Source organism: Orbicella franksi, chromosome 5, assembly GCF_964199315.1.
Source record: "Orbicella franksi chromosome 5, jaOrbFran1.1, whole genome shotgun sequence".
Lineage (NCBI taxonomy): Eukaryota > Metazoa > Cnidaria > Anthozoa > Scleractinia > Merulinidae > Orbicella > Orbicella franksi.
Window position 1 is genome coordinate 24,032,401 of NC_138149.1, and position 15,000 is coordinate 24,047,400.

Here is a 15,000-nt window from a genome sequence, read left to right on the forward strand (position 1 = left end):
CCGAACCTCTGGAAAATCTTATTTTCCAAGTTAAAAATGTAGTAGCAACAGTAGGATTATCAATAATCTTTCTAAGAAAGAGTAATACTGAAGCTTACCCTTCTTACAAGGCACAGCTCGTCCATCACGTCCATCAATAGCTATCTGCTTTAAAAAATAAAAACAAATGTACCGACACATTAGGATGTGGTTGTATATTGTGTCGAACCTTATTTGTTCTCAAGGTCTTGTGTTAAAAGCCTTAATCCGGCAGAGAGTACGTGTGCTATTATCATACTTTCTGCGGTGCTACTGATTTAAACACGCCAGCTTTAATAGCATATCGTTTGACAGTAAGAGAGGTGTTTTCTGGTGTGAGCGCGAGAGCACAATAATCATGATTTAAAACAACGTTTTAGCTCGATAACGTTTAAACATCAATAAGATATAGATTAAGCCAAGCCTAAATGCGGAGCTCCAGGGCTGGGTTCATCAAAGCCCGATTAAGCTAACCCAGGATAAGTGTGAATTTCGATTTGAGTTTTGTAACTTTACGGTAAGGTTTTCCGTTTATGTGTTCAGTTATAAGTTTGAATAACCTTAAGGTCCTCAAAATACACAAAACAAAAGCAGTGAAAAACATTTGTGTACAAGAAAAAATAATACTTCGGTGAACTTTTATGATCCTTGTCTAGAGTTAACCGTCTTCCTAACAACCCGCCCTGTTATCAACAAGTTAAAGTGACATGAGCCCGCGCTCTAATCGAAAACAAGCACTTGATATGGTTACGTGATACTGGTCAGCGGATACCTTGTTTTGACCAATTGACCATAACATGGATGTCGAATATCAAATAAGGACGCTACAAACCACAGGGTACATGTCTCTGTCAACCTATTAGCTGGAGTATGGCCGGCATCTTGCGCGACTCCGTCGCCGTCGTCGCGCGTACGCGCCCACGAGAAATACCGCTAGCCATGATAACCATGAGAAAATCAATTCATGGGTTTCCTTTTTCTTTCCTTTATGGGTATGGAGCGATGAGCAGGACAGATAGTCATCCTCGAAATATCATCAAGGGTAGTGAATATTGATGCCGGCGCATCAGTTTGAGCGTGTACGGAGATGTCTTTTCCACATGAAAGTAATGGGAGTATAAGAGCACCTTTCACTTTTGCTCGACCTCTTTTATCTTGGGAGCACTGTCTCCCAACTATTATCTGTAAAGAACAGTTAATTACCATTGCATATGCGTTCAGTCTGGCAGCACAACCTCAACTCCGCCGGTGTACAAAACTCAGTGACTATCTGTTTGTTAAAGAAATTTGGAATGTCGTGAAGCTCATCATATCATTAGGACTGATAACGATTTGGTTTTCTTTTGTGTTAAACGCTCCCGTTTTTCGTTTCAATTTTTTTTTAATTGCTACGTTCCTGTTCCAATGAAAAGTTTACGTTTGTCTATACTTAACGTTTTCTACTTTGTTTGTTTGTTTGTTAATTTGTTTTGTTTGGTTTTGTAATTGTTCGGTCTTCTTGCCTCCTTCTCAGTCGGTCTTTCCTCCTTGATCCTTCGTCTTTCCTTTTAGCCTTTCGGTCAAGGATTTGCTTCAAGTATTCTATATCAAAAGCAGTAGGTATTTATTTTTAACGAAACCAAACTATTTGCTTTTCCGTAAAATATAGCACCCTTCAAAGTTCCATTTACTCGGCCTTCCTTAAAAGGCGTGTGACATGTCATTGCGTGACGTACAAACAATACATGTTTCGAATATGTTAGCACGGGACTCGGTGATTTTGCTCGTTTCGGCCACTAAGATGATTAGAATTTACTTGTTTACAAGTTCACTTGTACGTTATAGAAGGATAGAAGCTACGAAATGTTTGAGACTCTCAAGAATTGCGATGTTTCTACAAGAGCCATCCAGGTACTGTTTAGATCGGTTATTCGTTCGGTGAACAATGTTAAACGGAAGCTTTAGAAGATGATTATTTTGAACAGAAAATAGGGATAAAACCCCATCTACAGCCACTGAATTTACAAGGTGAGCTTATAATATTGATTTTTATTGAATAGGATAAGTTTTGCTTGGAATTTTGGTTTCGACAACAGAAACTCGAATTCGATTAATTGCAGTTGTTGACACCTCGAGGTAGCGATTTTCCCGAAATAGAGCCTGCATTTTCTGTGCAGTAATCAAAAGCCCCAAACTTATCTTTATATCCTTGAAAAGAACATTTCCTCTAATCGCAACTTTAATCTCAAGTGATTCGGAGTTATTTCGCATAGGGAAAACGTGTCTTGAAAAAATGCTCCAAAATAAGGTTTTAAAATCATAAAATTATTGGTGATTTTTAAACACGCACCGTGAATTCAAAAGTAGACAAAAAATCCTGTTTTTTTTTTTGGCTTGAATAATTTGCCAATTCCTCCCACACAAATAAACAAAAAGAAGAAAAGTGAACTTGCTTTTGCACTTTTCAGGAGCAATGTTCTTGTGTTGATACTCGGCGCACTAGTCTCCACCATTTTTGAAGTGGTCGGCATCTTGTACAATTTTTTCGAATTTTCGGGAAAATATAAGTATATCTAAGAAAAAAAGATAACAGTTTATCATGGGGTATTTCTTGAGCGAACTATGAAGTGAGAAATTTTTTTGGACCAAGTACCATCTCTCACTTGGTCGCAAAAAAAGGTGCTCTTAAGAAAAGGTTCTCTGGCTGAAAAAATCTTTCGACTGCCAACCTACAGCCTTTGACTAATGACCAAAAGACGCGAATGAATGAATATATACGACGAAAAGTGTGAAAAAATACAGAATAAAAATGCATGATTGAGAATGGTGACAACAAACGTTAATTTGGATAATAAAAAGAGACTAATTACAAAAAAAAATAGCCTACTGTCCTGACAGTGGTTTAAAATTATTGTCCGCCTCATTAGTCATGGCAGTGTGCCATGACTCGAGAGTTTTCCGCACACGATAATCGTCTTTGTCAATTACCTTAGCGCGATGAAAGTCATTAAGAGTTGATCTGGGACTTTTGTAAACCACCTGAAACACTCTCACCGCGTGTATGATGTCGGGAGTCAATGCATCCAGTCCACTTCATAACAACTTTATATATTAGTATAACGTACATCATTTTACCTGTTCGTCTACAAATTTGAACCAAGGTGCAAAGAACGTGACCGGAATCCTGTAATTTCCATCAACTGCAGACTTGGTGCATGTGATGGGATCTTTGCATTGACTCTCTGACCACAAATGAAGGCACTCCTCTTGCTTGCAACCAGGTATCGTGTGTTGGTGACAATGGTTTTCAGATCCTTGCTTACAACAGACTGGACAGCATACTAACATCTCATAAGCCATGTTATTCAACCACTGAAACTCCTTGCGCATGCATTCAAGCATCAATCCTAGTTGTCGGTGCACGATGCGAGCCGTATTTACCTGAAAGGAGTTGTGGCTCGGCTCTGAAGATGGATGATTCCCACTATCTTCCATGGGGAGAACAACTTCAATGAGAGAGGAATGACAGAGGAGGATTACAGAACAGCCTTCAGTTGGGTAGCTGTGGAACCCTGCAAAATTTCGATGTAACTCTGGTTCCGATTGGTAAAGCCATTCCTTGGTGCACCACTGAAAGAACATAAGCACCAGACGAGGAAATAAGCTAGGGGGCACCTGCCCAGATTCAAACTTCACAAAAAGCGATGGTATGCTTGTACATGCAATCAACTCAGCGACATCTTCTTTTGGTGGTGGGAACATCAGCATGGAAGGTACAAGATAATTCCTGTGTGACTCGCTCTCCGCTGATGACGACCGCGGACATAATAAGCAGAGTTTCTCCATAATGGCGATGAGACTCTTCCAGGTGTCTCGGCCATCAAACAAGGGGAGCCACACATGCCGTAAGAGTTTATTGTCCAAGATTCCCGTTGTCTCAAGCTTTCGCCATGACAGTTTCATGGATTTCCTCTCCCTTCTTTCATGAGACGTAATGGCGAGAACCTTCTTGAAAACATCTGTCAACCACTGTAGATCCAAGATCACTATTTTGTTCAACTCTGGAGTGTCATTAAAATGAATTAAAATTCTTTGGTCATGCAAGAAATTCAATAATGCCAAAAATTCTTCGTCACTAGAAATTCCGCATATGTCAAGAGCAATACTTCTGGAATCGTCAAGCGAAATCCACTCGAAGCCATCTTCAATCTTCGCGGCAACAGCCTTCTCATACTGCAACCACTTAATTGGAATCACTTCTTTCATTTGTGGCAGTTCCTTAGCAACATTAATTATTTCGTTTTTCAGGCGGATGACTTCTGGACACTCTTGTTCACTTCCTGACTTTGAATTGTTAACCATAAACACATCAAAAAAACGCTGACCATGGAGTGTTGTCTCTAATGACTCAATGATCTCTTGAGCTAGCTCTTTAGGCTGTACACTTCTGTAAGGTTCGTCAGTGTGAGTACAAACGAGGAACACAGGAGGAGTTAATTTCCCTGGTAACATCTCAGATGCAGGTGTCTCCTTGGGTTCTTCTCGTGAAACCAGGTTAGAAACCAGAAACATCCAGTCTTCCAAATAATTCCTCTTACTCCTTTCACCGACGGCTTCAGCTGGATCTTGACTTAAGTTGTAGACCAAACAATATATTCCTCGTGTTGCGAGGAAGAGCGGATGGGTGATGTAATAAACTGATTCCCCGCCAAAATCCCACAAAACTGAATGGATTTCTTCTTCGTCTTTGCCACTGTCAGCAATTGGTCGGGGCTCTGAATCCGCTGTTTGGTTGTTTTCCCCTACTTTCCAAACATCTGCTAACACTTTGCAATAGGAAGTATGCACCTCGATCCCTGTAGTTCTGGGTTCCTCTGGATCGAACCGTTCTTCTCTTAGTGACCTTTTTAAACTCGTTTTTCCTGACTGACAGTGCCCAATCAACATGATTGGCAGTCTTTTTATACTGACTTTTCCTTCTAAAAGGGCTTTCTGGTAAGTCTGGATGGTCAGGGGTCCCCGAGCAAAAATCTCTGGTGGTGCTATAAGGAAAGAAAAACGCAAACTTAAGTGACAGTCTCTGTAAAAGTGGTATACTGCAATTTAGGTCCAAAAAAATACAACAACTATAAATTTTGGAAATGTGTCAAATTATTTTTTTTTAGAGCTCGCATTAATCAAAGCTATTAAAGGCCTTGTTTTGAGCATGGCAAGAATGGAAAGGGGCAAAATTGACTAGCTCACTGCTTATTAACCACAAAGCGGAACAAAGATTAGCATTTATCCAGCCTAAGAGTTACTATCTGGAAATATAGGAATACCTAGCTAGGCTAAAAAAAAAGCCAAAAATCGTTATACTTTGTCTGAAGAACACTTTTATGGAACCATCTTCCAATACGCCATTGTCACTTTCTAAAACTTTATAGTTTTCGAGAAATTTTGAAGAATCCAAAAAGACCAGTTTCGCCTCATGAACTATGCATAAATGGCAATTGGAAAATTTCTACCCGTTCAACTGAAAGCTTTTCAAACGCTAGGAAAAAAAATCAAATAACCTTGAAAACGAGCCTAACCATTCTACTTTTTAGCAATTGCAATGCTGAAAGTTCAACCTTTGAAGATGTGTGATTTAGGACTTTAACAAGCATTTTGAGGGAGGTCAACCTGGGTATGCGGTATGCGTTACTAGCCACCAACTGCTGCTTATAAAAAAAGGGGTAAAGATTAGATTTTAAAAGATTGCATTGCTAAATATCAGTCTGTTAGTCCCCCTCCATTTTGTATGCTACAAATGTCCCAAATCTTAACTCACCAATTCTACCCTCCCCTCCTCTCACCTAAACAATTTTTTAAGAGATGCACGTGTTTACTTCCTATTTTTGCACCCTTTTAGCAACCATTTGCTTGATATTGGTCATTTCATTGGAACATTTTTCTCGCTCACTTTGGAGAGGACTGTAATTTTTTCATCGAATAGTAATCCATTTTGGTTTGAATTAAACACTTGATTTGCTCTGAAAAATATTTGAAGTTGTTATAGCCATCAATACAAACACTGCTTTGACATAGCGTTAGTTTTTAAATTTTGGGGGCGAATTTGCCGGGTCTGAAGGTGACAACTATCCTATTTGTACCGTCAGTCATCTGCCGAGACTGCAGAAATAGTGCTTTCCAAAAGCTAATTTACCTCCTGCTAGCAAGTTAAAAGTCTCGTCTGTTGTTTCCCGTTCACTAGGCTGCTTAGACTGCTCACCTTCTCCTTCACTCAGTGACTCAGACTGTTTTTCTTCTTGTTCACACGGTTTCTCAGACTGTTCTCCTTCCGGTTCCCATTGCTGCCTAATCTTTTTATCTAGGCAAATCATTAGGAAAAGAAACAACCAAGTAATTAAAATGACACGCACAGACGCTAAAAACTTACTTAGAATGGAGTCTTAAATTCTTAAACACAAGAAAATCGAATTTTTATTGGGTCGTACAGTCAAAAGTCAAATTCCTTAACTGGGCTCAGTACAGAATGTTGATCAAAAGAGACACCGAGTAGCTTAATTCTTTTGAAAGCAATTAATATCAATGACAAAAAGACAGTTCACTTTCATCAAAATGAACTTTACCCTTAAAGTCTTTCCAGCTCAGATAAAAATAGGAATATACTCTTTTGCACGCTAGTTCTATGCTGTTTGGTAATTTGCAATTTTACGATAGAGATTGTCAGACTTTGTCTGCACATTTTCGACCTGTTAAAGTGTTCTGGTCAAGTACTAGTCAAATGCGGCTCGTAAATAAAATGCGAGGGGAATTTCTTAATTTATGGGTAGCATATCTTAACAAGTAAGAGTTATGACGTTACAAAAAAGCCTAATAAGAATGTACCAAAAAGGCATGAAAATAGGCGTGTTGGTCTACTTGACGAGCTAGGACGTGTTTGTGTTTTCCAAATAAAAGTTCTTTCTTCGTCCAAGGTACCATTACGCAGTTAATCAGCTTATAAATTGCGTTGTTAACAAAGTTCTACGAACTTATTTCAGCTGGAATCCTATACTTTCACCGCATTACGTTTCAGAAACCTATAAGAAAGTTCATAGTCTCTCTTACCACAAGAGCAAATTATTCACGACAACCGAAAGTTTAAGGTGGCTGACACTCGATCGGATTTTCGCTGGGTCACTTCCTGTTAGACATTTGGAACCCGGGGGTGGAATTCCCGTATGAAAAGGTTAGGGATGTTCGTCGGAAAATTTGAATTTAACTCCTAATGAAGACTAATGTGGACGTTGCTCGAGCTTCATTAGACCCCTAGAAGATAGCACTTTAAATGGAATAGGTTCGATTACTAGCCATTGTTCAAGAAAGGATCCCGAGCGCACTTGTACACCCGACTCCCGTGCTCGAGAGCTCAGCGGAAAACAAATAAGAGCGTTTCTCTTATTATTATTTCCTCGATTGCTCCCTAACAGATGCTTAGACAGCGAAGAATTGTGACGTTACGTCATCAACACCCTTAGTGAGACCAGAATTCTTGATTTGCACCCGAGACGACAGGCATCCCCGACCTTTTTATCTAGGAATCCCCCTGGGTTGCGAACATCGCGCTGTCCAAGGCGGTTTTACAGTCGATTGCACCGTGTCAAGTTAGTTATTAGGGACTTTAAGATATGGTACGGCTAGGCTGTAGTACGGCGGCAGATAGTGAAGATCACTTCCGGTGACGTCATGACGCGCGTACCAGTACGGCTTTCCCGCCGTAGCCTTGCTTTCTACCACGGGAAAGTGCCTGGTTTCACGTACTCTTCACTAGGTGAGTATAAGCCTGCTGTTTACTTCTCATTTTAACGCTTTTTTCACTGTTTGAACAGCTTAGTTTGAAGATAAAGTTCTCAATCATAAAAATCAGCTCTAAGATCATTGTTTCTTTGTCATTTGTACAGAAAATTTGAACGATTTTAACACCTAACGCGAGATGATCAATTCAGTCATATTAGTATCGGGCCGAACAGCCGCAGATAACAAAGCTTCGTATGTACTAATCTGAGCAATAATTGCTTATTACTCTTCAAAATGTATCTTATTATAATCGAAAGTTTTGTATTTTCGGGCTTATCACGTAATCGTTGTACGAACAACCTGTCCGTGTTGAAATCGAGCTTTTTTGTATCAGAATTTATATTTTGTTTTGTGGTTGGAATTACAGGCGGTTCTATCAAGTGCTAAAATTTCAAATCTGAGTTCTGGGAGATGTAAGACGGATACAGGAGAAGGAAATTATTGTCATTTATCAAGCCTATTTCGTATGAAAGTAGAATAATCTCTGGTTTCCTTGACAGTAGTCGTTTTTGTAAAGACACGTATAGACTGCACATCCCTTGCCGCACAGCAAAATCTTAATCATTTGAGTTTGGCGGGTAAAACACCGTTGTCAGCCTAGTTCCTCACGGCCAAAGTAGCCGTGGTAGAACCTCGTCGTAGCGTATCTTAAAGTCCCTGTTCTTTGAATTTCTGGCGCAAGTACTTGATATTTTACCGCAGAAATGATCTACATTGAATAGATTTTCGCACAAACGTTTTTATATAAAGAAGCTAATTATTTAAATAGCTCATTTCCCGAAGGTATCCGAGCTCATACAGGTTTAACCGTACCCGATTGCCGAAAACTGAGGAGATATTGAAAATTACGAAACTGATGAGCTGTATGAATTTTTGAATTATGCTTCAAGCCTTGGTTAAAGTTTTCGACGATCATCAAAGAAGAAAATTGAGGATTATTCGCACGGCGCGTTTCGTTATTAGTTATATAGTGTTGTAAATAAATACTTCAAAGAAGAATACGGACACGGCAAAATGATTTGACCAAGATAGTTGATAAATAGAGAAAAAAAAGAGACCTTACACAAGACTGGGAGTTCCACAGTCACTAATATCGCGTTGGAAAAAAAAAAAAAAAAAAGAACAAAAAAAGGAAGTTACATGTATTACAATACGGGGTATTGGTATTTGGTAACCCATCTAAGAAGGAACCCCGCCGAACAGGGCTTCACTTTGTCGAGCGGACGAGACGCGGTGCTGTCCCTGTGGTATTATGGCTCTATGTTGGAATTTCTAAGATCTCTCAAAAGGTAACAAAGAAACGAAAACAAAAAATACAGATCAGTATCGCCTGGGAAAATAAAGAGCGAAAAAAATAGGAGTGAGAATGAGAATCCGAATATACTTGCTTTGCTGGTTGGAGAAGAAGCCGTACTTTCTTTATATTGTCTCGGACGAGGATCACCAATAACTTCATAAATGCTTTTAAAGGTGTTATACATCTCCATGCGTGTTCTCTTACCGCTGCGTTTTGCCAGTGGGCTTGAACTCTAACTTAACCTATGGATTAAAACCTCAAGTCAGTAACCTCAAAACTGTCACTGTTTACAGACGATCCATTTTCCAAGTTAAGTGGCTCATAGCCACTTTAATTAGACCGATGACCAAGGTAGAGACGTTGGTGAGGCCTACGTTGGGCCGATGTCAAACCGCTATCAGGCCAATGTGAGCCTAACGTGATGTCGCTGTACGGTCGATGTTAGGCTGAGGTGAGGCCGATGCAGGAAAGAGAAAGCCACTGGTGGGGATGGTGGGATTGGAGGAGAACAAGAAAGTTCACAAGAAAGTGACTGATCATCTTCTCGTTCTCAATCTAGCGTAATAGAGCGTATAAAATAGCGTATAGCTCCTTGCTCACGCATTCAAAATTAAGTTTGTAATCGACACGAAGCCCATCTTGAAGCTCTGATAAACGCGAGTATGAATAAAACAGCGATTCGCCTGAAGTAGTCCCCATTAAAGCTGAAAATGGTTTGCTTCCGGTAGGATATAGAGAGGAGCTGAGAAAAGTATTTTTCGAATATTTACAGTGGATCATGTGATGAAGAAAGAAGCAACGTTTCTTTAAGTGATGCAAACCCGACAAGATCCCAAACACATTGAAGAATATGGCTGAGTGGAATCGACATCACTTGCTATCGAAACGCGGAGATTCTTATTCAATGTCTTATTTGTCAAACAAACTATTCCTGGAACTCTCTCTACTGATCTATATTTGTAACACTGATGATTTTGTTCAGGCAGTCACCGTATCGTTTTTATTCACGTAATCACACGTGTTATTTCCTTTTAGGATGCACTTTTCCATGATCACGTCTTTGTTTACATATTATTGACTCCGTTCCCGTGGATAATTTATACGACAAAACATTAAAAAGATTAGATCATCGCACTTTCGTGCGCTGCAAAATTTACAGATAAAATACACAGGCACATATCTAGATTTACGTAAAGGATTCATTAGCAATCAAAATAATAAATGCAGATTAAATTGAACTGTTTTCAAGAAAATCCGTTCACCGCGAGTTTCAGCATGAACACAAATCAACACATCTTTTTCGTACCCTCTTAATTGTCTTCGAATAAAACTATTTTATTATTTAAGAAAAATTCAAGGTCCACGTGTTCTTCTTCTTTTCTGATAACGTTCCTCGGATATCACCTTTTCACTTAAATTGGTCTTCAGTTTCTATACCACTGAAGTATTTGCAACGTAGTCTGGAAAGACCGTAGTAAATTGCATACAGAATGCGATCTTGTAGCTCTTTCGGTTGAACGATCTCACCGAAGCTATTCAGTTCAAAGGAAGTAGGGCTGAAAACAAATTCTTATTGAATGTAAGCGAGAAAAAACAAATATTATTTGAATCGAGATGATGATGCCACTGAACTATTAGACTCCATTTTTTGGCGTCATAATTTATACGACAAATAAGTGAGATCTCGAGATATTAGTTTTAGACAACAGTTATCTAAAAATAATATTGCGGCTTCCCTTTTGCACCCCCAAAATACTGCTAATTCCAATGGCGCGATCAGTCAAGTAGACCTTAGTATTTGGGGTGAGAAGTTGGTGGATTCACGGTCCGCGCACTTGACAAGCATTTCTTTCGTGTTTTAAACTCGTGAATACGCGAAGCGTAGAAACGGCTCTGTTGCGGGGACTCCGATATGCAGATGTGTCTCTCACCCACCCACTCACTCACTCACTCAGGTGTAGATAATGTTCGTAATTAGTCGGCCCAAACGAGAGTGCCCGAGCCCAACATCATGTTGGAATAGTAGCCGAGCGCTACGCCATATTGGAATAGTAACCGCACAGTCAGCGCAAGCCTCGCTATCGTTTTTGCGCGATTACTATTGGAAGCGTTCATCATGCCAGCACGAATTGATGATTTTGCAGCTTTTACAGGACCGGTTTCGCTAAATTGAAATGGAGTTGACTTCAGATGTTCGAATTATAAACTTATATGAGCGAAACGAACAGTTCTTAATGAACGAAACAGCTATTGAAAACAGGACAAGCATCGGCACCATTATATAACATTGTGATTTCATTCTTATAAGTAATTAACATCTAACCTGAAGAAGGCTGGTCTGACCAGCAGAAACATTGTTTCAAATATACCACGTTGTGTCAGCCTTGTGTCAGTAGTCTTTGAGTTCTCGTCATTTTACTTTTCAAGTTTGGCTGATTAGATCTCCTGTGAGATCTAATGTTTAATCAAGCAGGATCTTTGTTCACGGCTTTGCAGTTTATTTAGTTTGTTATTTTCATAGAACTTAATTAAGATTTTCATGTTGAGTTATCCACGTTCAACCGATATCGAGTTAAGTTTAGTTTAAAATTATTTTCCTATATTTGTCTTGCTTATTTTAGTACATTGATCTATGAACTCTGAGTGGGATGTAAAATGCACATAAACTTGAAAAGAAATTCTCAAATAATTGATTTTGATAAGCGTAAATGATTTTACCTGTCTTATGTTTACACTTTTGCTTCCTGACTGAAAAAATAACGAAGGGAACGAAACCCCTTGTGAGCTCTTTGGAACACATATTTATGAGTCTACAACACTGAAAATGATGTGAAAAAGTACATATAAAATTATTCATATTTGAACCGCGGTTGTAGATGAAATTGAGGAATGATCATCGTAGTTAATTTTCCAATTTAAGCAATTGGAAAAAAGCAGCTTGAAAAAAAAAACAGGGCTTTAACGTGATTCGAACCCGTGACCTCCGCGGAGGTTACTGCGATGATCATTCTTCACTTTCATCTACAACCGCAGTTCAGATATGAATTATTTCATATATACTTCACATCATTTCACTCCTTACAGGAAGATATGAACTCAATTAATTGACCTCGCTCCCAATGTATGGAGGTTGGGGTTCGAAGCCCTGATTTTTTTCAGGCTGCTTAAATTGGAAAATTTACTGCGATGATCAATCTTCACTTTCAACACTGAAAATGCTTGCAACAGAGGCTACTTATTTTGATATATTTTAGGTGCAATGTATATAGAGACAAGCGCTTCCACATTGGAAAAGAAGTGCTGTCCTATAACAAACCTTTACCTATAGTTTTGAGAGAAATGCAATGCGAAAGATCAAACAAACATCAACATCAAGATCTAGGCTGGGGGGGGGGGGGGGGGGGAGGAATTACTTTACCACTCCATGTTCAGCTGCCATTTTTCCACCCTAGCTGTCCTGGACGCATGTCTTTGTAATATTTGTGCAACAAAAGCCAGCGAACAAAGCCTACGAACCCAGCTTGTTTTAATAGTCTAGGGGACTTGAGATTTGGATACGAGTACAGGGTCGAGTTCGAGAACGACTTTTCAATTTTAGTTTGCAGTCTCCACATTTCAGTCACGTCACATACTCATCTCACCCCATGAGCTCCCCTCTCTACCTAAAACCATCACAAAGAGCAAGGGCCCTGAAACGTCACTGGTTTGAAATTAGAAAATCGCACTCATATTCAATCTCGTCCTCGTAGTTCAATCTAAATGTCCCTAATGATAGACCAATTATTGTAAGTTCGCCAGCATATTTCATCTCTACATTGCTTAATCAACTAGTTTGTCCATAGGTCTCCTTTGATTTTTTGTTTTACCTTCTATCTGCGTCATTTGCCGGTGATCGTTCCGACGTTAACGTATTCCCCGGGTAATTTATTTATGAGCCACATTTGATTATCACTTGACTATAACCTTAACAGGCCAAGCAGTGAAAACACTACTGACGTCCTAGAGAAACCACCTCTCTCATTTCACTGGAGCAAGACCATTTACATACCAAGCAGTTTATCTGCAATACTTTTATGTCCAATTTGTATAAGGATGCAGGCAAGACATCCCACTGTAGCATCTTTCCCATTCTTATCCATCCATAGTTGCAAGACCTCACTAGCCCTTTCGCTGTTGATTCGGTAATCACGTTCTAGATTCCGAAGTTCTGCTAGATTAATTCCAAGTGCTTGTCCAAGATCTTGCCAGCAGTTTCCTACCTCGTCCTTTATGTAGAGGAGGTGGTATGACGAAAATGGTTCCGTTCGTGTCTCGAGGAGTCCAGCTGTAATTAAAAAAAAAAAACAAAAAAACAGTTTTGGTCATTCCTAATCGCATCACCTCAATCAGCTGAAATAACTACAAGTTCAATATTACAAAGATTCCGGACTAATTTGACCAAGAGAAAATTGGACCAATGAAAAGAATAGGGAATCAAACGAGTACATGTGGCCAGAGTCATTAGGTCAACTTATAGGTGCGGTTTTAGCGGTTTTGTCCATCACAGAAGGCCAACTGAGAAGAAGACCATCTGGTCTTGTGTTTCAATGGGTAGATTTACATTAACGCGTTTAGGCGGATGCGAGCAGAAGGATAAATTCCTGATTAAGTGGCTCAGAAATATCGCACTTTAAGACATATTTGAGGTAAAGAATGGAAACACGTCCGTATTTTGATCGAGCTTATTAATCTTTTAGGCACAACCTGTATAAATATTAAATGTTTAAATTGATTGATTGACTGATTAATTGACTAACTGATTGATTGATTGATTGATTGATTGATTGATCCAACCTCCCTGCCACGAACAGAAACTCGACAAACTATTAAAATTGCCGTGATGTGTTACGTCATTGGACGATAATAGGGAGTTTAAGAAGACCACGACGGCAACGGCAATGGGAACGTTCCTAAACAAAAGAATCAATTAGGAGAACAATGGCTGTGCACGTGCGTTGTAATTCCTGGTACATTTCTTTACGGTCCTCGGCAAAACAACAACGTGAAATGACCAAATTCTGCGTTCTCTGAAGAGCCACGACGGCTAATTTTTTTATAATTTATTTTAAGTTTATCTCTGTGTCTCAGTTTCAGATTCAGTTTCGTGAAAGTTTTATCAATGATAAAGTAAATGACTTTAGATTATCGCGAGATTCGTGGGTAAAATATAAAGTCATTTTTTTAATCGACGTTGTCGTCGGGGTCGCCATCGTGCTCACTTAAACTCCCTTATCTACGGAAGTAGCCGAACCTCACGGCCTTACGATCTTACAAGGTCATTACATAGCGGCTTTAGTCTCTAATAATAAGGCCCAGCTCATTGAAAAATTATTTCAAGATGAAAAACCATAAATTTAGAAAAAAACTACTAACTGCGTGGCGCCGTCGCAGCTCTTCCAGCTGTTTAGAAAATTTGTAAGATCACGGTATGCTCAACCTCAACTAGTAAACACTAATGGCAAGAGACCGGACTTCTAGAACTAAACCGAAGAAGAGACTGTGTTTGCGTTTCAATGTGTATGTATGTATGTATACTTAATTGGCCACTCCCCATTGGGGCTTTTCAGGACCAATGCAAACAAACAATGATAAATAAATATTCAAAACAACATAACTAGGTTAAGAATCCCAACTGGCGGGAGGCAGACCAGTTGGCTAGTTACAAGCGTAGCCGAGAAGTTGAACTCGGGGCTACCGAGAACAACATCAGCTAGCGGTCAGAACGGGATTTGAACCCGGGACCTACGGATTTCAAATCCGGCGCTCTAACCACTCGGCCACGCTGCCTCCTCAAAAAACTGAGGACATATTGAAAATCACAAATTAAATTGATAGGCTGTATG

General features: G+C 39.5%; 1 protein-coding gene across 3 annotated transcripts in view; it reads right to left on the minus strand.

Moving 5' to 3' along the window:
• The window catches only part of LOC145487082 (uncharacterized), a 71,697-nt gene that overhangs the window by 7,848 nt on the left and 48,849 nt on the right, over positions 1-15,000 (minus strand). For 2 of the 3 annotated variants that reach the window (XM_081465800.1, XM_081465799.1), the window contains exons 13-16: positions 13,167-13,442; positions 6,251-6,349; positions 3,133-5,039; positions 99-147 (exon numbers count right to left, since the gene is read on the minus strand). In XM_081465800.1, coding sequence (XP_081321926.1) covers positions 99-147; positions 3,133-5,039; positions 6,251-6,349; positions 13,167-13,442 — 2,331 coding nt within the window. The remainder of the gene's footprint in view (positions 1-98; positions 148-3,132; positions 5,040-6,250; positions 6,350-13,166; positions 13,443-15,000) is intronic. The other variant, XM_081465801.1, reaches the window with a different exon arrangement.